This window comes from Leucopleurus acutus (assembly GCF_964270905.1).
Source record: "Leucopleurus acutus genome assembly, chromosome: 17".
NCBI classification, from domain to species: domain Eukaryota; kingdom Metazoa; phylum Chordata; class Mammalia; order Artiodactyla; family Delphinidae; genus Leucopleurus; species Leucopleurus acutus.
The window spans coordinates 54,850,346-54,877,418 of NC_139159.1; the positions used below are offsets into that span (position 1 = coordinate 54,850,346).

General features: G+C 36.3%; 1 protein-coding gene across 2 annotated transcripts in view; it reads left to right on the plus strand.

The window, feature by feature from the left end:
* Nucleotides 1-751: 751 nt before the first annotated feature.
* EMC2 (ER membrane protein complex subunit 2) overlaps nt 752-27,073 on the plus strand; it is a 54,179-nt gene continuing 27,857 nt past the window's right edge. For both annotated transcript variants that reach the window (XM_082858747.1, XM_082858748.1), the window contains exons 1-5: nt 752-827; nt 10,989-11,102; nt 11,618-11,682; nt 15,923-16,008; nt 23,131-23,188. In XM_082858747.1, coding sequence (XP_082714873.1) covers nt 788-827; nt 10,989-11,102; nt 11,618-11,682; nt 15,923-16,008; nt 23,131-23,188 — 363 coding nt within the window. In that variant the 5' untranslated portion in view covers nt 752-787. The remainder of the gene's footprint in view (nt 828-10,988; nt 11,103-11,617; nt 11,683-15,922; nt 16,009-23,130; nt 23,189-27,073) is intronic.

Consider the following 27,073-nt stretch of genomic DNA (forward strand, 5'->3'; position numbering starts at 1 on the left):
CGTGCGAATAAAGAGGAGCGAAGTGTAGGGGCTGTGATTAATTCATCTACTTATAATCATTTACATATCGGCTGCCTTTATGGAGTTTAAAAAATAGACTGGCAAGCAGACAGTGATCCACGGGGAGCGTTAACTAAGGGTCTGGATTGGCACGAAGCCATTCATGTGAACATAAAGAAGTCCTCGGCCACAGGAACATAACTTGCAAAGCAGAATTCTGCTTAGTTCCTCAAAGAGATTTAACCAGAAATTTTTGAAGTGTATCAGTTCAGCCGAACATTAAAAAGGAAATCGAAGGCGAATCCCATCATGGAAGGAGGAAAGTTGGGGACAGATAACGGGTTCGCGCAGAACTTTGCATTGCAGCAGGTCATGAAGAGAACAAGGTACCGATTAGGAAGTGAGAAGAGAATGAATACACCTATGCAGAAAAAAGTGAAAAGCCGGGAGTGGCACACATTAAAGACCCAGAATTTGTTAAGAATCCACGGTAAAATAGACATCTCACCCCAAACCGGCTTCGGCGGCTCCCGCTCCAGCGGCTCCGGCTCCAGCGGCTCCGCCCCCGCGCCCTCACAGACCTTAACGCGCGGTGCACCGCCCAGCTCGTCCCGCCCCCTTTCCCGACTGCCCCTCGGCAGAGCCGCGTGCACGTGTGAGGCGGATCCCGCCCCCTCCGCGCTCTTGGCCAATGAGAAATGGTGTCGTAATTCGCCACCGCCTAGTCTCGGGTCGTGTGACCACATCTCCCCGCCCTCTCGCCCGGTTGCCTCCAGGTTCTGAGAAGATGGCGAAGGTCTCAGAGCTTTACGATGTCACCTGGGAAGGTAACTGCTGCCGGGGCGGGCGCGGAAAGACCAGAAGCCGTGGGAAGCCGTTCGGGAGTACCTGCTGCCTTCGGAGAGCTGGATTTTCCGGTCTCTCTTCGGCATTGGACCGGCAGAGCTGTGGTGGTGGCTGAGGTGGAGGTTGAGGCTGACCCCTTCCTTGGCCCGGCCACCGACTGGGGTCTGCGGTGTTTCCCACCTCTTGCGCCAGTAGGCTGACCGACCGTCCTACCTCCGCGCCAGCCCAACGGCCCAGGGTAGCTTCCATTGAAAGGCGACCGGGACCTGGGGCTAGGGTTGTCATACGTTTCCTGTGGCTGCTGGGCGGCGCGGAGGAGGCGGGATAGTTGCCTGCAGAAGCGTCTTTGCAGCCGAGAAATACACGGCCTGTACGGGCCTTTGAAGTGCTCTGTAAGGGTTACAATTCTGTGTAGTAAAGGTGTGTGGAAAACCCGTGAACATATCTGATTCTTTTACATGCCAGTTTACATTTCATTCTCTCTTCAAAACTGGGTTTCTGATTTCTCCCCTTGTTAATTATTCCCTGTCCCATTTCCCCTCAAAACACATTTACACACACAACTTCCTTCTTATTCCCTACCAGTAAGTAATTCCTTTTCTGAAGGGGAAGTACCTCTGGTTTAATCTGAGGTGGAGTTTGTGTTTAAATTTGGAAGCAGCCAAACTTTGGACGAGTTCTGTAAGAGATTTTCCTTTCTTAAAAACTTTCGTGGGAGGCATGCATGCTTAAGAGAAGAGCCTTGAGTTTCTCTAAGGCATGGAATTTGTGTAATCGAAATTTATATTCCCAACATTTCACAGTAGACTTCAGTAGCTTATTTGTTCGGATATTTAATTAATGGCCTGATAACACGTGGACTGAAAACTATATTGATTGTTCAGTGGTGAGTAGATCTTTCCAGTATTACAAAGTTGAAAACAATAATGAGAAAAGGTAAAATTCTTTTATACTGGAAGTGAATTCAGTGATTTATTATTGCTTTTGTGGCTTCTAGCACACTGTGAACCGCAGTGTTTCTACGTGTACTGGGGAATCCATTATATTAAAAGTATTAAGTTCTCAGTACTTGGAGACAGCAAATTAAGTGACACAGTCCCTACCTTCAGGGAGTTCATAGTCAAAAGGAGAAAGACAGACTTGTAACATGGTTTTAAAAGGCTTGTGTCAGGGTATATTCCTTCAGTAGATACGTGGCTGTTATTTTTAATGCTTTTAAGAAATTTTCAAATATTTCATGGTTTTTTGAAGGTGCTATTTTGAAGGTATGTTCAATATAAGTTTCTTAGATGATAGTGTTGTGTAGAATGGTAGGGAATGAGTGGGTGTGTTAACTACCAGCAGACAAGGTAATTTAAGTAACTTGGACCTTACCCTGTGGACATTCTAAAGATGAGTGACATAATTAGATTTAGATTAATCAATAATAACTACTTCACAAGTTTGTTGAGGAACAAAAGGGAAAATATATGTTAAAGTGCTTTTAAACTATTAAATACATATAAAAAGATGATCTGGCTCCTGTCTGTGTCTCCAGCTTTATCTTAAGCTACTCTTACTCTTGCTCTGTGAGCTGGCCACGCTGGCTTTTGTTGAATTCCCTAAATGTGCGATGCTCCTCTAGTCTTAAGACTGGATACAAGCTATTCCTTCTGATAGGAGTGTTCTTCCCTCCTGGTTCTACTCTTATACTCTGCTCTACTGACTATACTTTTATCATTTCTCGGCATTCCCCTCAAAGGTCACATACTCAGAGAGCCTTCCTTGACCACCCTACCCCCGCCCATTCTCCATCCCGCCACCAAAATTTAAAAGAGAAAAGACAACAAAAACAAGCAACAAAACTTACCCCTGGTCCTTTAACTATGTGTCCTCATAGTACTGAAGTACTTACCCAATTGTGTTAAGTTTAAAAATGTCTCTCCTCGAATGAAGAGGGACCAGGCCTATCTTGTTCTAGTGCATGACATATTGGAAGAACTTAGTGATCTGTTGACTAAATGAATTGTTAGTAGGATTAAAAGATCATCACAAAAAATACTATAAGTAATTTTCTTAGTATTGGAGTGATTTTTTTAGTATCTTAGACTTAGGCAACTCACTTAGCAAATAGAATATAGTTTGCTCATTTTAATTAATGTAATTAATAAGTAGAATTAAAATTCTATTTTAGGAGACTTTTAGGAAAAGAGTATTGTAGATTTTTCTTTCAGAGACTTTTGGTAACAAGAGGGTAATGGAAGGACCCTCGGGGTAGTTTTTTTGTTTAGATTTGGGGGGGGCAGGAGTGTCAGTTGACCTGTGTCCTTTAAGAATTCCATTGAAGAGGGCTTCCCTGGTGGCGCAGTGGTTGGGAGTCCGCCTGCCGATGCAGGGGACACGGGTTCGTGCCCTGGTCCGGGAGGATCCCATGTGCCGCGGAGCAGCTGGGACCGTGGGCCATGGCCGCTGAGCCTGCGCGTCCAGAGCCTGTGCTCCGCAACGGGAGAGGCCACAGCAGTGAGAGGCCCGCATACCGCAAAAAAAAAAAAAAGAATTCCATTGAATAGCATCATGAATTAAAGTACTGGAAATGGTTAGTTCAAAGAGTAGTGTGATTTCTTGTGATAGGAAAGTTTATCACATATTTATAAAAGATGTATATACTAAGTTTAACGCTCTCTTAATTTCTCTTGGGCTCTATAAAAAAGTAGGTATATGGTTTATCAGCCAGTTGAAAGTTATTGATGTTTATTATATAGAGGAATTTGGAGGTGGGAAAGAGTTGAAGGAGGGTATAGTCAAGTTTGTTGAGAATAGGGTATTTGGGCAGAATATGGATAGGATGCCTCACACAGTGCCTGGCCTATAATAGGCATTAAATGAATATTTGTTGAAAAAATATTTATTAAAAATGTTTGAGGGGATTTTAGTTTTGTATGCTCACTGTCTCTACTTCTCTTTTTATTCAGTCCTTTAAACAACCACAATTTGGTTTCCATGCTCTATTAGTCCAGTAAGATTTCTAGGGAGATATAATTCTGGGTCTAATGTATCTGTTTTGTACATCTATACTACATTTGTCATTGCAGGTCATTCCCTCTATGAAAAATTCTTTCGTTGGTTTCTTAATAGCATTAAGGCTCTCTTTTTACTTTTCAGAACTTTGCTGTGTTCTCTACATCCATTTGCTCCTTAATTTTTGATGTCCCCAGTGGTTCTTTCCTTAGCCCTCTTCTTAATCTGTTATTGGTGGTGATTAATCCTGAGTTCAACAGACTTCTAACTGATGCAGGCATAGGTGTTATGTGGTCTGTGACTTTCCTGAAATTATATGCAAAATTGAGTGTGTTTTTAAACATGTACATATTTCTGGGGGAAAGTTGGTTCAAAGGTCCCATCAGCTTCAAAGAGCTCTAAAAAGGTTGAATGTCTTCTGTGGGTAATCATCCACACCTAGCTTTAATTATTAGCCTATATGCTAAATGACATGTTAGTTAAACATATATTTGAGTACTTTGTGCCAGCTACTGTTCCAGTTCTTGAGGATACAGTGCTGAAAAAGACAGGCAGGGTCCCAGGTCTCATGGCACGTACCCTGAGATTTCACTTCTGCACTAAAAGTTCATATTTATGGATATGTAAATATTTAGTGAAGGTCATTTTTGCAAGGTAAGAGCTGGAGAGGTAGGTTGGTGCCTTGAATACTAGCCTAAGGAGTTTGGACTTTATTTTGTAGATAGTTGGGAGCCACTTTCCTATTTAAAAAAAAAAAAAAAAAGATCAGTGACTCCTTTTGGTAAACTTAAAATTTTAAATGGACTTTTGATATAGGGCAGGGCTTTTTCTTTGATAGGGATCTCCTGATTGAAATTCCTTGTCATCTTTAATAAACCATTTTCAACTTTGCTTTCTGTAACATGGAACAAGAACATAAAGACCCTTGTATAGCAGCTTCAGTGCACAAGTCCTGTAGATTTTTATTATTTTCCTCTTATTTTTAATTGAGTCACCTTAATATAACAGCAGTTTTTGAAAGCTCTTTACCTTTGTGGAGTCTTTTTAAAGCATCCAGCTTTGTTTTATAGAAAAAGTCTATCTTTTGCACTCAAGTTTTTTTTAGCTTTTGTAATATTTAATTACAGTATATAATTACATTAAGTTTAACTGCCATGAACTGGTTTGCATGCAACTGACTTTTTAAAATGTAACAAATAATGGAAACAACCAAGAGCCTGTTGGCTAAGAGCTTCTCAAATGCTAGGGGCATCATTAGTATTTTTTGCAGGAAGAAATTCTTTGATTATAACTGGAGGATAGTTAGAGTTTTTAATGAACCTTATTAATGTCACCCATCATATTTTTTTCATTGAAGTATAGTTAATTTACAAACACCCCTCATATTTTAATTACTTGTTTACATTCTGTACACACACAAATCTTCTCAGTGCTTCCAATGACCAGCATAGTGGTGAGAGTCAAAAAATAGCTCTCAGTAAATGCTAATTGAAATTTTTGTAGCACTTTATATTTTATGAAGTGCTTTACATAAATTATCTGATATTAGGAGTTCTAAACTCAGATGCCAAGAAGATGAGGATAATGTGTGAAATTACGTGAAAGATGATAGTGGTGCCTATGAAGAACTGGTGAGTGCGTGCCTTATCTAAAGGTAATCAGAATCAGATTAAAAACAGATTACCCCCCACCCCAACCCCCAACATTGTACTGGCTAAGACATTTGAGGGGTCTAGGTTTTGCTTTATGTAATGTTCATTGCAGATAGGCTTGTGATCTTCTGTATTTTATAGCTGAGGTTAGAAATGTTACACAACAGGTCCAAGATGACTGTGCTAAGTAGCAGCATTGGGATTTAAACCAAAGTCCTCTGACTGTAGCTCCTATGTCTTTATGCCACTTCATGCTCTAAATCTGGAATTGGCATTATTTTCTGTAAAGGGCCAGGTAGTAAATATTTTCAGCTTTGTGTGACATATGGTCTGTCTCGACTATTCAGCTCTACCATTGTAGCACAGAAACAGTCAGACAGTACCGAAATGAATAAGGGTACGTGTGGGTTTTTTTGTTTTGGGTTTTTTGGGGGTGAGGGGTCCCTGTGTGCTGGTAAAACTTTATCCATAAAACAAGTGGCTGCAAAATTTGGTCCTGGGACTTTATTGACCCCTGCTTTCAGTCTCCTGCTTTAAATGAAATATGAAGACCAAAGCCAAAGATGGAAGGATTAGGAAAAGATAAATAGCATTTGGTTTTAGAGAATGTACTGTTGGCTTGCAGAGAAGTTTCAAAGCCTTTTGGTTCAGAAACAAAAGAGAATTAAAAGTGGGTATGAGAACACGTAAGGAAACAGGGTAGAACATTAATAGCTTAAATTTTTTTGAGCACATTTTGTACCATACTCTGTTCTAAACACATAAATTATCTCACAGTGCTTACCACAACAACTATATGATACAGGTATTATTATTTTTCATCTCCACTTTTTAGATGAGAACATTAAAGTGAAAAGTGTTAACTATCCAATATCACACAGATAGAAAGTGGTAGAACTGGCATTTGAACTCCAGCAGTTTGAATTTTGCATCTTCACTTTTAACCACACTACACACTAGTGCCTTTAGATAGTAGAAGAGATATCTGAAGAAAGAAGATAAAAATTTAAAGCTTATGGGAGTTTTGAAGCACAGGAAAAACCTTTGACTAGTGAAAAGAATTGTGAGGCAAAATTTAAGTGTATGTAACACTTTAAATATATCTTTGAGGGAGTCATAACAGTGCATAGATAATACTTTTTACCTTGCTTTAAAAATATCTTGAAGTACATGTTATACTCAATTTGGTTTTCTTTTAAAATTTAGAACTTGGGTAAATAGGGAAATATTTGCGTGAACGGGCTCATTGTTTTTCCTAGTTGATCTTTAGAAAAAGTGCTTTTGTTACCAAGTCCAAGATCATTCTGCTCAACGAGCAACAGGCTAATAAATCAAGAGGTGAGTTGTTGGGACAAGGAATAGTGACTTTATTCGGAAAGCCAGCCAGCTGAGAAGATGGTGGACTGGTGTCCCAAAGAACCATCTTACCCCAGTTAGAATTCAGGCTCTTTTATAACTAAAAGAGGGGAGGGGGTATGGTTGATTGCTGCAGACTTCTTGGTGTCAAAATCCTTTGTTCTTGCATCTGTTCATGTAGGTCAGGTCATGATGTTCCTGAAAACCTCCAACAAGACAAACTTTATACTCTGTTTGCAACTTCTTATCTCTGTATAAGTAGAAAAGTGTTATACCTTTAAAGGTTGGAGTCTTGAGAAAGGGCTGGCCTGTATATTTCAGGCCATTAGGCAACACTCTTAACTTGTAGCAAAAGCAATAGAATACAAAGGTTAAAGTAAAATAAAAAGATACAATATGGAGTCAGATTTGTTCTTTCCTATTATACTTTGCTCTCCTAATTTTCCTTCTTCTGGTGAGTGATCCTTCAGGTTTTTTTTTTTTTTTTTTTTTTAAGGGTCTCTGGGAGTAGTCTTTGACAGAGAAACATGTTCCCCACCCCTGCTGTGGGTTACATAAACTAAGAATTAACCTGAGCTCCATTTTGCAATGGCCTGAAGGAACTGCTTTGCCTGCCTTCTCTCTCTCCCCCAATAGGTGGGTTGGGCACTTTCCCAGTCCCTGGGAAAAGGTTGGTCCCCAACCTTTCTGGTACCAGGGACTGGTTTCACGGAAGACAATTTTTCCACAGACCAGGGTGGGGTGGATGGTTTTGGGATGATTCCAGCACATTACATTTGTTGTGCACTTTATTTCTATTGTTATTACATTGTAATATGTAGTGAAATAATTATAAAACTCACCATAATGCTGACAGGAGGTGGAGCTCAGGCAGTAATGAGAATGAGGAGGAGTGGCTGTAAATACAGATGAAGGTTTGTTCACTTGCCCGCTGCACTCAGCTCCTGCTATGCGGCCTGGTTCCTGACAGGCCATGGACCGGTAGTGGTCCATGGCCTGGAGGTTGGAGACCCTTGCCTTACCAAATGAGATACTTTTATTCCTCTACCATAGTTTATGCTCTTTGTTGTAGAATTCATCTAACAAACTCCCTTTGATCCTTAGGGCTTAATTCACATATCACAGATGTCTTCTTTAACCCTTTCTCCCTGCCAGGTGAAATTAATCTTTCCCTCACCTTGCTTTCTTAGTGCTCTGAACATAACCACTATCTTACGTTTTATCACATTATTTTGCTGCTGTTTACAGTTTTTCTGTTAACTTGTCAATTTCTTAGGCACACTGGATGATTCTTTTTCATCATTACGTTTATAGCATGTTATAAAATATGTACTAATATATTTTTGAATGACTAATTAGAAGTCATGGGGGACATGACAGTGGGTGAAAGGGAATGTTTTAAAAGTCAGAGATTTTCCAGTAATATACTTTGATTATGAATAAGTAGGAGGAGACTGATGGAAAATTGAGTACTGTTGGTAAATGAGAAATTTGACAAAAAAGGAGATGGGACCAGTTTTTCTCTTTTAGTCTCTAGTTTATGGGAAGGAATTCTACAGTTTCTTAAAGGGCATTCTAAAGCAAGTTAAGAAATAATCTAATAGATTAAAAGATATTTCTTAAATTCAAACTGCATATTTTATTAATTCACCTGGGCTAGCATTTCTTAATTTGGGTGTCAGGGTACAGGCAAGGGGTGCAGTTTTGTGGAACAGATCTGTAAAACACTAAATAAATTTATATTCCCGAGGCTCTTCCTATTTTAAAATAGTCTGCCAGGTTGACAGAGAATGTCAACTTCAGAGAGTATAACTATGGTATAGGGGATGTGGTTTGAATGAGTTCTGAGAACCCAGGTTGTGGACCTTGTGGATATATGTTATATGCATGTTATCTTGTGGATATATGTTATATTGTGATGTAATAAGGTATAATGTATATTTGGTCTTCATCCCCAATTTCTGGCACAGAGCTCCTAAACCCTTGTAATTTCCTTAGTGGTAGGGTTGATAGGAACATCTTCTGTTATAATATTTGGTCTTAGTCCTGGGTTCCACATACAACATCTTCTAAGATTTATAGTGATACATGTCTTTTTATATACCATTGAATAACTGGTGGCTGGATAGCTTCGGGATGGGGGCTGGTCACTGGTAGGACCAAGACTTGAGTGAAGGGTTAGAACTTTCAACCCTACCCCTCAACCTGCTGGGAGGTTGACTTAATAACCAGTGTCTAAGGATCTAATCAGTCATGCCTACAGACTGAAACCTTCATAAAAGCCCCTAAACTTCAGGGTTTGTAGAACTTCTAGGTTGGTGGATACATCAAGATGCTGGGATGGTGACTCACTCAGAGAGGGTACTCCTATGCCCCCGAAAACCCCCTCCCACCCCCAGCTCTTTGCTCTGTGTATCTCTTCCATTTGGTTGTTTCCTGAGTTGTATCCTTTATAAAAAACCAGTAATAGTAAGTGAAGCACTTTCCTGAGTTCTTTCAGCCACTCTAGCAAGTATCAAACTGGATGAGGGAGTTGTAGAAAGGAACCCCTGATTTTGTAACGAGTTGCTCAGAAGTATGGGTATCCCTGACTTGTGTTGGTTTCTGAAGTGGGGGCAGCCTTGTGAGACTGAGTCCTTAACCTGTGGGGTATGAGTAACCTACTTTTTTGTTTGCCTGCTCAATTCCTCTTCAACCTTTAAGATTGAGTTCAAGTTACTTCCTGTGCAGAGTGAGAGTCAAGGTGATTTCTAGGTTTCAGTAGAAGAAATTAACTATGTTAATTTGTAATGATTTTCTAAGACCGTTTTTGTAAATTCACTTAGGGTCCATTTTCATCTTATGATGATTTTTGTTTTCTTTTGTAGACTTCGAACTGTAGGGACTCAGGTAATGCATATAAAGGTAGTGAAAATCCTATATGCTTCTCTTAGATATATTCTATAGAAGCATAGCATATTGTTTATTTAACTCATGTGTTCAACAACAACTTAATTCAACTATTTAAATCTGTACAACATGTATGTCAATAGAAGGAAGAAGGTAGTACTTCAGATGAATATGTAAGATTTTCAAGAGGTAAGAGTAAGAAAGCATGTATGTAATTGGTGAACTGGACAGTTAATTCTACTTTAGCCATATAAAAAAGGGATCTTTTCTCTGAGTTAGGTACTCCCCCACCCCAGTTATTATTTCTGCTATTGTCAAAATGCTGTTCTTTGAAACTCCAGTTCCCTATTGTATTGATATGCAAAGTTCTCTCAACTTTTGTTGTTTGCTAGTGCCTTTGACCTTACTTTACATTATTCATTTTTATCTTTATATATAACCAAAAAATTTCCTTTGTCCTAATTTTTTCTTCTGTTTATTTCCCTGTGTAATTGTGTATCTTTATATGGACTGTTGTAGTAATGTTGTTATTAAGAGAGTTTTGTGATGAATGTTTCTTCAGTGCTGATAGCCTAATATGATACCCTGATTATGAAAATTTTATATTCTTGAGTCAATGGGTAAACTTCAGGAGCACCTTGAATTTTTGAGATTTCAATGTATAATTTTATTTGTTTTTCTGAGAAAATAATCCTTAGCTTTTATCAAATTCTGAACATTGTAACCCAAAAAAGCTATGATCCATAGTTGCTTAAAGGGATAGAGGATATTTGTAGCAGACCCATGCCGTACACTACTTTTAAAGATAGTTGTAATATCAGTTGTAATGCATTTTCAGTCTTCTAAAGCAGGGGTCCCCAATCCCCTGTCCTCAGCCTGTTAGGAACCAGGCCACACAGCAGGAGGTGAACGGTGGGTGAGTGAGCAAAGCTTCATCTGCTGCTCCCCATCACTCATATTACCGCCTGAACCATTGCTCGCACTACTGCCTGAAACATGCCCCTCCCCCGTCTGTGGAAAAGTTGTCTTCCGCGAAACCACTCCCTGATGCCAAAGAGGTTGGGGAGCGCTGTTCTAAAGGATCTGTTGCTCTTGCTAAAATGATTTTCTGCTTTATGAAATTTGAGATACCATAGACTTTTACATTAGTGTGAGTGTATTTTCTTAAAAAGTTGATTTCATCTTGTCAACTGTTTGACATTAATCAAATGTGTATATATATGTAATCGCAAGCATTTTTTTTTCCAGAAATGCGAGATAAAATGAGAAAATGGAGAGAAGAAAACTCACGAAACAGTGAGCAAATTGTGGAAGTTGGAGAGGAATTAATTAATGAATATGCTTCTAAGCTTGGAGATGATAGTAAGTTTTTAAATTTATTGTGTTCATGCTCAGCACATGTTTCATTTACAGTTCTTAGTTTTTTTTTAAAAAAATTATTATTATGTTTTTTCTGCTGTTCATATTAATCTCTCTATGATCTGTTAGTTTTTAAAAAACTTCTTAGGAGGTCTTAATGACAATTTTATTTTGAGAAGGACTTATAATTGTTGGTAGTAGTGAAGCTATCAAATAGGCATTTTTGTTTTAAAGCTCACAAGGCTGTAGTCCTGGTCAGGTCAAAATGTATTTTATAAAGATCTTTTGAAACAGTAAAAGTATTAAATAATTAGAGATTTTTTTACCTTATATTAAAATACTTTGCATTGCTGAAAACATAAGGTTGCTTTCTTTCCTTAATTCCAGATGTAATACAATAAATCAATTTTCAGTTATGAGTAATGTTCTTTAAAATATCAGAAACAGGAAGAATTTATTATCTAATTTCTGTTCTGAGATTTTTATATTAAATTCAGTTTTTTCCTCTGTGTATCTAGTTTGGATCATATATGAACAGGTGATGATTGCGGCCCTTGACTATGGTCGGGATGACTTGTCATTGGTAGGTATTTAAACTTGTTTTATATTTAATTTGCTTCATAAATTATGTGTAAGCAGTTAGTATATGGCTGTATTGAATGCTTTCTGTAGGTGGTTTTCAGTGCTACTCTTTTTTTTTTTTTTTTTTTTTTTTTTTTTGCGGTACGCGGGCCTCTCACTGTCGTGGCCTCTCCCATCGCGGAGTACAGGCTCCGGACGCGCAGGCCCAGCGGCCATGGCTCATGGGCCCAGGTGCTCCGCGGCATGTGGGATCCTCCCGGACCGGGGCACGAACCCGTGTCCCCTGCATTGGCAGGCAGACTCTCAACCACTGCGCCACCAGGGAAGCCCTCAGTGCTACTCTTGAGTAGCTGGGACTAGCTAGGTACTTTGGGACACAGTATGTTTTTTTATATCTTTTTAACAATCCTGAGAAGTAGATGTTTAGTATCCCAGTTTCACTGAAGAGGTTAAATTAGTTGGTGAAGGTTATCCACTTAATAGGTGAATTATGCCATATTATAGAGTTAAAAATAAGAAGCATATAGTTTAAAACATTTATTTTGGGGGTTGTTAAATGACTTACTTAATATATAATGTTAAGTACTGTTTTACAGTGTTTTAAATGTATATGTTAAATTAGTAGAAAATCCTGACATGTACAGAACATGACTTAAAATATTAATATTAGGTATTTAAGTGGGGCCTGACACATTATGGAAGTAATTTTTAATTTTAATTTAATTTTAAAATAAAAGAATGATAGCTATATTTTTAAACACTCATGTGCTAGGTGCTATGCTAGAAGCTTTACATCATGGTTTATTTAATCTTTATAATTATTTCTTTTTTTTTTTTTTAACATCTTTATTGGGGTATAATTGCTTTACAATGGTGTGTTAGTTTCTGCTTTATAACAAAGTGAATCAGTCATACATAAACATATGTTCCCATATGTCTTCCCTGTTGCGTCTCCCTCCCTCCCACCCTCCCTATCCCACCCCTCCAGGCTGTCACAAAGCACCGAGCCAATATCTCTGTGCCATGTGGCTGCTTCCCACTAGCTATCTACCTTACTACATTTGTTAGTGTGTATATGCCCATGACTCTCTCTCGCCCTGTCACAGCTCACCCTTCCCCCTCCCCATAACCTCAAGTCCGTTCTCTAGGAGGTCTGCGTCTTTATTCCTGCTTTACCCCTAGGTTCTTCATGACATTTTTTTTCTTAAATTCCATATATATGTGTTAGCATACGGTATTTGTCTTTTTCTTTCTGACTTACTTCACTCTGTATGACAGACTCTAGGTCTATCCACCTCATTACAAATAGCTCAATTTCGTTTCTTTTTATGGCTGAGTAATATTCCATTGTATATATGTGCCACATCTTCTTTATCCATTCATCCGATGACGGGCACTTAGGTTGTTTCCATCTCCGGGCTATTGTAAATAGAGCTGCAATGAACATTTTGGTACATGACTCTTTTTGAATTTTGGTTTTCTCAGGGTATATGCCCAGTAGTGGGATTGCTGGGTCATATGGTAGTTCTATTTGTAGTTTTCTAAGGAACCTCAATACTGTTCTCCATAGTGGCTGTACCAATTCACATTCCCACCAGCAGTGCAAGAGTGTTCCCTTTTCTCCACACCCTCTCCAGCATTTATTGTTTCTAGATTTTTTGATGATGGCCATTCTGACTGGTGTGAGATGATATCTCATTGTAGTTTTGATTTGCATTTCTCTAATGATTAATGATGTTGAGCATTCTTTCATGTGTTTGTTGGCAGTCTGTATATCTTCTTTGGAGAAATGTCTATTGAGGTCTTCTGCCCATTTTTGGATTGGGTTGTTTGGATTCTTGTTATTGAGCTGCATGAGCTGCTTGTAAATTTTGGAGATTAATCCTTTGTCGGTTGCTTCATTAGCAAATATTTTCTCCCATTCTGAGGGTTGTCTTTTGGTCCTGTTTATGGTTTCCTTTGCTGTGCAAAAGCTTTGAAGTTTCATTAGGTCCCATTTGTTTATTTTTGTTTTTATTTTCATTTCTCTAGGAGGTGGGTCAGAAAGGATCTTGCTGTGATTTATGTCATAGAGTGTTCTGCCTATGTTTTCCTCTAAGAGTTTGATAGTTTCTGGCCTTACATTTAGGTCTTTAATCCATTTTGAGCTTATTTTTGTGTATGGTGTTAGGGAGTGATCTAATCTCATACTTTTACATGTAGCTGTCCAGTTTTCCCAGCACCACTTATTGAAGAGGCTGTCCTTTCTCCATTGTACATTACTGCCACCTTTATCAAAGATAAGGTGTCCACATGTGCGTGGGTTTATCTCTGGGCTTTCTATCCTGTTCCATTGATCTATCTTTCTGTTTTTGTGCCAGTACCATACCGTCTTGATAACTGTAGCTTTGTAGTATAGTCTGAAGTCAGGGAGCCTGATTCCTCCAGTTCCTTCTTTCGTTCTCAAGATTGCTTTGGCTATTCGGGGTCTTTTGTGTTTCCATACAAATTGTGAAATTTTTTGTTCTAGTTCTGTGAAAAATGCCAGTGGTAGTTTGATAGGGATTGCATTGAATCTATAGATTGCTTTGGGTAGTAGAGTCATTTTCACAATGTTGATTCTTCCAATCCAAGAACATGGTATATCTCTCCATATATTTGTATCATCTTTAATTTCTTTCATCAGTGTCTTATAATTTTCTGCATACAGGTCTTTTGTCTCCTTAGGTAGGTTTATTCCTAGATATTTTATTCTTTTTGTTGCAATGGTAAATGGGAGTGTTTTCTTGATTTCACTTTCAGATTTTTCATCATTAGTATATAGGAATGCCAGAGATTTCTGTGCATTATAATTATTTCTTAATTTGATTTGTGTTGATACTATCTCTATATTCATTATATAAATCAGGAAGTAGTGGTTTCTGTTCTTTTGTTCTGTATTTCTGAGCTCTTAAGTGCTCCTTCACACTGCTTCCTCATTTAAGCCCAAAAGAAATACAAAAAAAACAGAAAGTAGAAATACCCAAGAACATATGCATGTCTAATTAGCTTTGTCCTTTTCAAGGTAATTATGTCATGTTGACTATACACATAACTCCAGTGGAGCTACCAGTGATAAAAAATATTCCACGAAACCGTTGTATTACATTTAGAACCTATGAGACATAGTCTTTTGAATACCAACAGAGGTGGCAGCTTATATCTTGAGGGAAATTTTGAAGTTTTTTTTTTGTATAGCAAAATGCCATTTGGTAAAGTAGGAGATTAAGTGAATAGGTAATAACTTCTTTTGTAACACAGTATTTTTCTTTTTAATGGTTCAGAAGTTCAGCACAGTTAGCTTGATTGAACAAGTACTATGAGTTTTGCATGATGTCAGAGAAATAAATGACCATCATTTTTAGTTTTGACTAACTTGAATATTTTTCTTATTATAGAACTTAGAGCCACAGACTTTGAAGCTATATTTCCAGATCATATTAAAATTTACTTTATTATTGGTTAATAGTTTCTTCATTAGTTAAAGGCATTTTTAATCAGTTATGCTTGGGGGAACTAGAGTGGACCATTTTTATCATGCTTAATATTTCTAGCACTTCCAAGACTCTTATAATCCCTTATAGGTTGCTGAGAACATAGTAGGTGCTCAATAAATATTTGATTATTTGTATAGTTGAGTTGATGGGTAAATTATGGATATCTGCCAAAAGGAGATTGGTACTCCATTGATATGGTGTCTGTATTTTATGACCCCAAATCACATGTGTACTGACAAGGTGATTGATTAGAATATGACTTCAACAGGGCAAAATTAAACAAAGTGTTAACAGTATTTACTAGGGACTTGAGGTTACTACCAAAAAACTTAATTTTTATCAAGAGAATGTTTGTGCAATACTTAGGAAGAAAAGGCCAGGAAGCAGTTGTAGTTATTTAAGTGGTGCCTGACACATTATGGAAGCAGTTTTTAAGTGATTTGGTAGTAGTATTTGAAGAGTTATTAGTGGACCTCATAATCTGCTCATTTTCTTAGTTAAGAGCTTGATCAGTTTCTGAGAACTGATTGTTGTCCTCACTGTAAGTTCAGAGTTCTTTTACCGCATTATTCATTACTGATTAATTTCACTTATGTCATTAGATCTCAGTAATGAAATTATTTAAGAAAAACATTGAAGACTATGTAAGCCGTTCCTTGTAACCCATTTAGTATATGTAGTGTAATTACTACTCTTCAAGTCTTTTTTACCAATATTTTTTTTTAGTTTTGTCTTCAGGAGTTGAGAAGACAGTTCCCTGGCAGTCACAGAGTCAAGCGACTAACTGGCATGAGATTTGAAGCCATGGAGAGGTAACTGAATCTTGTAAATAGTGTGATCCTGTTTTAAAATGGCAAACATGGGTTCTTACATTTAGGTCCTTCTATACCCGTGGCAACATCATTAATTGTGCAAGATCTTTTGCTAGTGAGCTTCAGAATAGTGTCAGAGTGCTTCTCAGCCTAAATCCTGCCAAGTTACTCTCCTTAAATAGAATTTGACATAAGAGTGGAATCCATTTACCATCTTTGGCCTAGTGGAATTGGGATCATGCTTTGGAGTAAAATAGGCTTCCTATCCTGTTTCTAAGGATTTATTAGCTATTGACCTGGCAAATTATTTAAGATTTTCAGCCTTACTCCTCTGTAAAACAAGAATATTACCAACTTGTCAGGGTTGTTTTGGGAATTAATAATGATATATGTGTAGTGCCCTCACAGGCACTCAAGGTACAGAATCTATTATTATTATTATTTTATTTATTTATTTATTTTTTGCGGTACGCGGGCCTCTCACTGTTGTGGCCTCTCCTGTTACGGAGCACAGGCTCCGGACGTGCAGGCTCAGCGGCCATGGCTCACGGGCCCAGCTGCTCTGCGGCATGTGGGATCTTCCCAGACCAGGGCACGAACCCGTGTCCCCTGCATTGGCAGGTGTACTGTCAACCACTGTGCCACCAGGGAAGCCCTATTATTATTTTTTTAATTGAGATATAATTGATATATAACATTGTATTAGTTTCAGGTGTATAACAATGATTTGTTAAATGTGTACTTTGTGAAATGATTACTGCAATAAGTTTAGTTAACATCCATCATCATAGTTATAAATTTCTTTTTTCTTATGATAAGAATGTTTAAGGTTTACTCTGTTAGCAACTTTAAAATGTACAACACAGTATCATTAACTATAGTAAACCATGCTGTATTTATATCCCCAGGACTTAATTTATCTTATAACTGGATGTTTGTACCTTTTGACCACCTTCACCCACTTCTTCCACTCCCCATTCCCTTGTCTGGCAACCACTAATCTGTTCTATGTATCTGTGAGCTCAGGTTCTCTTTGATTCCACATGTAAGTGAGATCATACAGTATTTATCTTTCTCTGTCTGACTTATTACACTTAGCATAATGCCCTTAAGGGCCATCCAGGTTGTCATAAATGGCAGAATTTCTTTCCTTTTTTATGGCTCAGTAATATTCTATTGTATGTACAGCTGACCCTTGAGTAACATGGGTTTGAATTGTGTGGGTCCACTTAGTACGTGGATTTTTTTCAATAGTAAATACTACAGTGCTACACAGTCTGTAGTTGGTTGAATCTGTGGATGTAGAACCTTGGATATGGAAGGGCCGATTTTAAGTTATATATGGATTTTCCTTTTTTTAATTTAAATTTACTTTTGGCTGTGCTGGATGTTTGTCGTGGCATGCAGGCTCTTCATTGTGGCACATGGGCTTCTCGTTGCAGCACGCGGGCTTCTCTAGTTGTGGTGCACGGGCTCAGTAGTTGTGATGTGTGGGCTCTCTAGTTGTGGCATGCGGGCTCTAGAGCATGTGGGCTCAGTAGTTGCGGCACGTGGGCTTGGTTGCCCTGTGGCATGTGGGATCTTAGTTCCCCAACTAGGAATTGAACCTTCATCCCCTGCATTGGAAGGCGGATTCTTAACCACTGGACCACTAGGGAAGTCCCCTATGTATGGATTTTCCACTGTGCCATAGGTTTGGTGCTCCTAACCCACACGTTGTTCAAGGGTCAGCTGTACTTACACCAAACTGTTTTAGCCATTTATCTGTCAATGGACACTTAGGTTGTTTCCATGTCTTGGCTGTTATAAATAATGCTGCAATGAACATGGGGGTTCAAATATCTTTTCAAGTTAGTAATTTTATTTCCTTTGGATAAATACCCAGAAGTAGAATTGCCTAGATCAAATGGTAGTTCTGTGTTTAATTTTTTGAGGAACTTTTATACTGTTTTCCATAGTGACTGTGCCAATTTACATTCCCATCGACAGTGCACAAGGGTTCCCTTTTCTCCACATCCTTCCAACACTTGGTATGTTTTGTCTCTTTGATAATAGCCATTCTAATAAGTATGAGGTGATATCACATTGTGGTTTTAATTTTCATTTCCCTGATGATTAGTGATGTTGAGCACCTTTTCATGGACTTGTTGGCTATTTGTGTGTCTTCTTTAGAAAAATGTATATTCAGTTGCTCTGACCCCTTTTACTTGGATTGTTTGTTTTTTTGTTATTAAATTATATAAGTTCTTATAATATTTTGGTTATTAGCCCCTTATCAGGTATGATTTGCAAATATTTTCTCTAATTCCATAAGTTGCCTTTTCATTCTGTTGATGTTTTTCTTTGCTGTGCAGAAGCTTTTCTGGTTTGATGTAGTCCCACCTGTTTATTTTTGCTTTGGTTGACTTTGCTTTTTGAGTTGAATCCAAAAAATCATCACCAAGATTGATGTCAAGGAGCTTACCACCTACATTTTCTTCTAGGGGTTTTATGGTTTCAGGTCTTATGTTCAGGTCTTTAATCCATTTGAGTTGTTTTTCTGTATGGTGTAAAGATAGAGGTCCAGTTTCATTCAGGCTGTCTAGTTTTCCCAACACTGTTTATTGAAGAGACTGTTTCTCCCCCATGATATATTCTTAGCTCCTTTGTCATAAATTAATTGACCATATATGTGTGGGTTTATGTCTGGGCTGTCTGTTCTGTCCCATTGATCTATGTGTCTGTTTTTCTGCCAGTACCTTACTGTTTTGATTACTATAGGTTTGTAATATAGTCTGAAATCAGGGAGCCTGATCCCTCCAGCTTTGTTTTTCTTGCTCAAGATTGCTTTGGCTACTCAAGATCTTCTGTGATTCCATACAGATTTTAGGATTATTCTATTTCTGTGGGAAATGGCATTGGAATTTTAAGAATTGCACTGAATCTGTAGATTGCTTTGGGTACTATGGACATTTGACTAATCTTAATTTTTCCAGTCCTTGAGCATGAGATAATCATCTCATTTATTTGTGTCTTCAGTTTCTTTCATTAGTATCTTACAGTTTGTAGTATATAGGGTTTTCAGCTCTTTGATTAAATTTATTTCTAGGTATTTTATTCTTCTTGATGCAGTTATAAATGGGATTGTTTTCTTAATTTCTCTTTCTGATAGATTCTTATTAGTGTATTGAAACACAACAGATTTTTGTATATTAATTTTATATCTGCAACTTTATTGAATTTATTAGTTGTAACAGTTTTTGATGGAGTCCTTTGCACAAGTAAGCTGTGATTGTATTCACCTGTCTCGCAATTTTGGATGCAGTGGTTTGCCCTGTAACTTTAATTGTCTGATGGATCTAAGAAGAGTTGTTGGGTCAGCTTTTTTCTTGCCAGGATGGTAGTGATGACTTCCAAGGTCTTTATGTGCCAGACCAGGAACCAGAAATCTTGAGTATCTTTTCATGCAATAATTGGCCATTTATGTATGTTCTTTGGAGAAATGTTTGTTCACATTGTCTGTTTTTAAATTGGGTTACTTTATTTATTTACATCTTTTTATTATTTAGTTGTAAGAGTTCTTTATATATAGTCTAGATACAAGTTTTTTATCATATATATGATTTGCAAAAATTTTCTTACATTATGTGAGTTGTCTTTCACTTGCTTAATGGTGTCTTTGATTACAAAGGATTTTGATTTTTTTATGAAGTTCAGTTCATTTTTTCTTTTGTTGCTTGTCATTGTGGTGTTATTTCTAGAAACCATTGCCTAATTCAAGGTCACAAAGATTACACCTCTTTTCTTCTAATAGTTTTATAGTTTCAGTTTTTGCATTTAGGTCGTTGACACTTTTGAGTTAATATAGTATGAAGAAGGTGTCCAACTTTATTCTTTCTTTTGTGGATATTCCGTTGTTCCAGCACCATTTGTTGAAAAGACTGCTTTCCCCATTTAACTGTCTTGGGCAATTAAATCAATTGAATGTAAATGCAATGTTTTATTTCTGGGCTTTCAATTCTGTTCCATCGATATATATGTTTATTATATACCACACTGTATTGATCCCAATATTGATATTGTAGCTTTGTAGTAAGTTCTAAAATTGGGAAGTGTGAATCCTTCAACTTTGTGGGGTTTTTTTTTCAAGATTATTTTGTCTGAGTCTCTTAAATTTTTATATTCATTTTAGAGTCAGCTTGTTGTTTCTTACCTTTTTAACTTGGTGTTTTAGGTGAGACAGGGTTAACTTGTACCTCAATTGTAGCAGCTTTTTTCACATAGGATCTATAGATATAGTTTTTCTTAACCCTTTTATTTCTTGGCTTTTGGCTTATGTGTTTATGTATATGTATATTTTAATATCTTTGGATCTTCTCAGTTAGCAAAGGGCATGGATAAATAAAAATAAATAAAATAGTATTATTATAGGTTAGCAGAAAATAGTTTTGAATCAGAAGACAGAATGGAAGAAATCTGCAAAGGATTGCTCCTGAATCAGTATTCTACTCTAATACCACTTTTTGTTTTACTTCAAGTAGTATGAGTTCCTAGCCCGTTCTTAAAATATGTGAATAGCAAAGCACATCCCAGAGTCCAAGATGAATGATTTTTCAAATTATCTTTTTAACATATTTTAATAGTTATCATTCTACCCTCTTTCCAGCCATACAAAAAATTGATATGGTAACAATAATTTATTTTTAAGTATTAACTCAGGTTTCTAAGAAACCTAGTGAACTTTAATTTCTTTAAGCTTTTATTCTTTAATTGAAACTCATATCATCATTTTACCTAGTAAGGTTTTACTGTTTTTTTCTGAAAGAGTGGCTGTTATATGTTTTTGTTACACAGGACCTTTAACCATTGATTCTCATACATGATTGTGTGAATTAGAATTATCTGTGGCATTTAAGAAATATGTAGTTGCCTAGTCCTCACTACTGAAATCAGTCTGTTAGGGGTGTAATGCAGGAGAATAGACAGGCAGATTTGAAAACGTTGCTGACTAAAGGTAAATTTTTATGGACCTTCAGTGTATTAGGCAAGACTCTCTAGAGAAACAGAACCAGTGGGATGTATGTATATTTATGTGTGTATATGTGTGTGTATACATATACATATATATATAATGGAGATTTATTATGAGGCAGTTATGGAGGCTAAGAAGTCCCAGGATCTGCTCTCTGTGACCTGGAGACCCAGGAAAGCTGGTGCTGTAATTCAGTCTGAGACCAGGTCTGAAGGCCTGAGGACCAGGGGAGCCAATGGTGTAAATCTCAGTTTGAAGTCTGAAGGCAAGAGAAAGTGAGATGAGATGTCCCAGCTCCAACAGTGTAAGGCAGTAAAAAGAGGTAAATTCTTCCTTCTGCCTTTGTTCTATTCAGGCCCTTGAGGGATTGGATGGTGTCCACCCATATTAGGGAAGGTAATCTGTTTTACTGAGTCCATGGATTCAAATGCTAATCTCATCTGAAACACCCTGAGACATACCCGGAAATAATATTTGATCTCGGCACCCTGTGGTTGACACATAAAACTAATCATCACACCCAGTTTTTACATAAATTACTTTTTTTATTATAATATAACTTAAATATGTTCAAATATAAAACCAGTATTAGTGCCTTACATGTATATTTTCATATAACTGTGAAAACAATGTATGGTTTCTAATAAAATACCAAAAAAACTAGAAAGTACTAAAATTCAAATTATGATTCTATTAATGAAGTGAATGAATAGTTTCCTCTGTCATTTCCAATATATTTCCTAGAAGTTATATAGTTGGGAAAAGATCCCCAAGTGATTCTCATGTACTGTGTCTTGTGAGAACCCATGCTCTATGGCATTAATTTTGCCCTTGTTTATATACTGTTTATATACTTTATTTTATACTTGTTTAATGATACTATTTTCTCTTTCTCCATATAGTTGCAGGTTCTTATGAGGCTAGCATACCTACTATATAATCATGTGTTCGGTGTCCAAACTAATTTTCTTTTTTTGAGCTATTGCTAACTCTGATTAACTTAGTGTACAGTGATGTTATTTGAACTTTGCATGGTATGGATATATTTACAAATTAAGTCTGATTTTATTTTTCTCAGTAGTCTGCTACAGTAGTCAAATATTCTTAGCTACTGGCATGACCACAACCACAGATACAGGCTTGGTCACCAGTTGTGGGCTGGTGTTTGATTAAAAGATGTGTCACCATGATGATATAGAATATTCATGTGTTGAATAACATTAAGAGAAAAATAAAAAAATTATCATAGGGAACTTAAGAATAGATCACAAGAGTATATCTGCCGTCCCTAGTTTTATAAATACTGCTGTAAAAGTGTTTAAACATCATTTTTTGCTTTCTCTAAAGATCTATATCCGGAAGCGGAGAAATTGATTGGAAGGGAGTTGGGGGTTGTGGATATGGTTAGGAGGGAATTTCGGAATCACTCGACTATGTCCTTGTATTCCAAATAAGATCACAGTGTATAGGAGTATATTGTTAGGTAAAGTTCTTTATGTGATTTCTGATGTATTCCTCCCTTTGAATCAGTATCATATAATGTTAATTTTGGCTTCTTAGTTATATCCTGCCATATTTGATTATTTTTTCATTTGATAAACTTGTTAACTATTTCCCAAATGAGACTAACCCAGCAAAGTGTATTATGTGTGCATACTTAATAGGTACTTAATGAATTGAACTTCACCAGCTCAACTAAGAAAAGCTGTCATAAATATTTATTAAAGGAGAACTAATACTTAGATCATTTCCTTGTGAATATATTTGTTAAAATTAAACTTTTTTTCATGGTTTATTAGCTGTAATTCTATGTATAACTAGGACCACAAAGGTGTCTTTTTGAGCTGCTAGTTTTTACCTTTGTATTTAGGCCAAATTGAATCAGTATGTTTTTGAAGTAAGTTTTTCTATAAATACTTTATACATTTTTTTTTTTTTTTGCTTAGAAAATGGCATTGTAGCAAACTTGCTGTCATGTGAAGATCAGAAGAGGCTTAGTAGCAATTGTAAATGCATATAAAGTCCTGCCAGTTTAATCATTTTCTGTATTTACTATTTGTCACTAAATTTTAAGGTAATGATTCTTGATATTTGTTTTTCTTTTTAAATAGATATGATGATGCTATACAGCTATATGATCGAATTTTACAAGAAGATCCAACTAACACTGTAAGTTAGCTGGTTGTGCTGAAGATCAATTCGTTTTAAGAAGTGAAATTAATTTATTTTGGAAATAATGGAAAAAAACACATGGAACCATGTTCTATTTTGTTATTTTAAATATTTCATGATGGGCCATTTAAAAAAAATAGGTTTAAAATTCTTCAGTAAAATTTGATTTACAATATCTCTTATTAGAAAGAAGCTAGTTGAAATTTAGAAAGAATGAATTTTATGTGCTTGCAAAAAAAAACACCTAGCAGAGCTTATTGTTTTTGTAATACTTTGAAGTTTATGGAATACTAACTTCTCTGGTTTGGGTAGTTATATTTTAGTTGTCTTCATCAAAAATGAAAGACGTCACCTCAGTAATTAGTATATGGAATTGATTAATGAAGGCTTTTTTTTTTCAGTTTTGCTTTCTTCCTTATACCTGAATAGGGATATATATATGTATATGTTTTCCTTAATATAACATCTTTAATTCTGATTTTGAACAAATATTTATCTCAGTTTATTGGGCAGAAGATTTGTTTCAAATATACTTATGTAGTTTATCTGTTTTAAAAACACCCTGGTGAAAAATTTTTTTTTAATATTGAGAACATTTTAGTTTACTATATTGGCATAATGGCTTCCCTCAGACTTACCTTTTACTAAATGAAAAGTCAGAGATGCTAGATAACGTATCAGGCGTTTCAGTGTTTCATATTATTCTATCCATACACACATATGCCTGCTAAAGTAAAGTAAATATTTTTAGAGTTTTTAAATAATACTCAGTTTGAGTTTGTTTTTTCCCTTTATAGAGACAGATTGTTATGTTAACACATAATACAACTACGTGAAGGTTTTCTCATATTTGCCAAGTAGTTTATTAAAAATATACATTTTAAAAAGTCATATAATGTATGATTGTGGATTAAAAGATGCAGAAATACTGATTGAACATTGGTAACTTGATTCATTTTAAATTATTTATGCTAAGTTTGGAAGTTAATATTGAAGTATGCAATTTTTAGATAGCATTTATACCAGGCATTTATTGGTCATAAATCCCTGATCTCTCCTTGCCCCTTTTGTTACCTGTAGGAATATGTATTTTTTTTTGCTTGAATAATATTTTTTCCCAGCTTTATTGAGATATAATTAACATTGTGTAAGTTACACAACTTGGTGATTTGATATGTGTATATATATATTGTGGAATGGTTTAGATTATTGCTTTTAATACAGTCTCACCCCAGGGATATTTTCTCTGGAAACTTTCTAGGTGTTGTGTTTTTAGATATTTGAATGGTAAGGATTCATCATTTTGTGAGGATTCTCAAAATATAGAAAGTTCAGGGAAAATTTTGACAGAGCTGCAAGCCTACCTGTTATTAAAAAAACCCAGTTAATTTAGATATCCCAAATAAAAAGAGAGTTAAAATTGAGAAGTTCTGAATAATCCTTAAATCTTATTTATCCGAATTGCTTGCCATCTGTCTTAATAAAACAGTCCCTTATAAAAAGCCCCATTTTTCTTTTCCTAGAGATTTTCTCATGTACTTATTTCAGCTCTAAGACTTTACCACAGTTTCAAAGGTATTCATTTTTTACACAGCGATATTTCTGTGTAACATGAAATATGACATCAGATTTCTGAAAAGTTGTTTCATGTAGTTTTCTCATACTAGTTTAAAAGATTAATAGTTTGTAATTTATTTTTTTGAATTAGGAGTCATATTTTACTTCTGTCAGTTTAAGTTGGGCATATTTTAAATAAAGTATTTCACTACTTCAGATTCTCAGATAATATGTAACTAAATATTATTCTCTCTTTATAGTACTTCCCATGTTTTATGGTTTGGCTCCCCTCATAGACTATGTATGAGGGGGTAATAACTAAATTATTTAGTTGTTAGGTAAACATTTTAGAACAAGGTAACTAAATTCAGCTTTGCTAGATGTACTATTCTTTCGTCAAATATTATTTTTATCTAGTCTCCCCTCAGTCCCTTCTGTCCTTCTGTAAATGTTTATTGAGTACCTGTGAAGAGCCACGAAAATGTTGGTGTTACTAAGAATAAAGACACTATTTCTGTTACTGTATCCATAGAAAGCACTGTGTTAGACATTAAGGGAGAAAAACAAAGGCATATAAGACCTAGAACTAATAAAGTCTAGTAGGGGAAGAGTTTACTTATATTAAACAGTAAAGTTACTATGTAGAAGACACGATAGTTATAATTCAAGCTTTTATACTGTAGAGCTTTGCATAGTCTAAAGCTGATCATGTGACTCTTTCATCTGCTTCTGTGTTCCTATATATCCAGTATAGAAATGAGGCTGTTCATTAAAGCTTTAAGGAGCTCTCTTTCCCTCTCACATTCATTCATTATTTTTTCAAAAAATGTTTGTTGAGTGCTTGCAACATGCTTGTTGTGGAGACTATCAGGATGAATTAGACACCATCCTTGACTTTGTTTTTAGAGAGATAGCATGATATAATGAACACATTATGGACTTTGAAATAGACTTATTGAATCCTGACTCTGGTGATTTGCTGCATTACTTTTGAGCCTTGTAGGCCTTGAAGGATGAGTATGGCTTAAATAAGACAAAGGTGGTAGGCTGGGGAAAGACATTGTATCCCATGAATGACATGAGTAAGCCTTAGCATTATTAAAGTACATGGCCTACCTAGGGAAAAAAGAATAAAGTGATTAAAATGGAAGTTTTCAGATTTTGGGAGGTTGCTTAAATGGGACATCTCATCTATTTTTAAAAAGCTTAAAATATTCTTTTGAAAAAAGTAACATGTACCCATGTTAAAAAATTACAAACAGTACAGAGTATATGGTGAAAAATAAGTCCTCCCACCCCTGATCTCAAGTCCTCCTTCACTTAGGCAAACGTTGTTAACAATTTCTTAAGAACTCTTCCAGAAATTTTTTCTCATGCACACACAAATAGGTGTGTGTGCATGTGTGTCACTTTTGACAGGGAGAGTGGTTGGAAATGCAAATGGTAGCATACTCTACCTAGCAATATCTTTTAAAGTTCGTGTGCTGTCAGCACATCCTTTACCTCATCCTTTAGGTACCTGCATAGCATTGTAATGCATGGATATATAATCCCTGTCTTGATGGAAAACTTTCTTTTAATTAAGTCCCCTTGGTATCTGATATATTCTTCCCAGAAGCAGTGTTGCAGTACATGTCATTTGTAGGATAGATTCCTAGAAGTGAAGTCTCCTAGTCTGGAGGTCCATGTATTTTAAAATTTGATAGTTGTTACCAGATTTCCCTCCACAGAAGCTTTTTAGCTGTCTATACTCATTTATTTGGTATATGAGAGTGCTTCTTGCCCTGTATCCTCCCAGGTGGTATATTATCAGCTTTTTTTGTGTTTAACCTTTGCCAGTCTAATTAGTTAAAAATGTTACTTTGTTTTAATTTGCATTATGAGTGATGTTTAATATCTTCTAATATGCTTAAAGGGCCAGGTGTATTTCTCTTTTTGAACTGCCTCCTTTAACACGATTTTCGCATGAAATTTCATTTCTATTCTTGTTGAAGAGAGGGCATGGTTCTGGTGCTCTTTGTAAGTTTTAACCTCCCCCTTCTTCCTGACTGATTCACTGCTGAGGAAAACTAGGGCTCTAAGGAACAATATTTTATACCTTTTAGTTGGTTCATTGTTCAGAGTGATAGCGATACAAGAAAGTCTACATTTGTGAACCTCCTGGTATGTTACACTTTAGAGTTTTAATTTTTTTCTGCATTATCAATACATTTTTATTTCTTTTTTTGTTTTTAATTGAAGTATAGTTGATTTACAATATTCTGTTAGTTTCAGGTATACAGCATAGTGATTTGGGCCTTTTTGCAGATTAGATTCCATTATAAG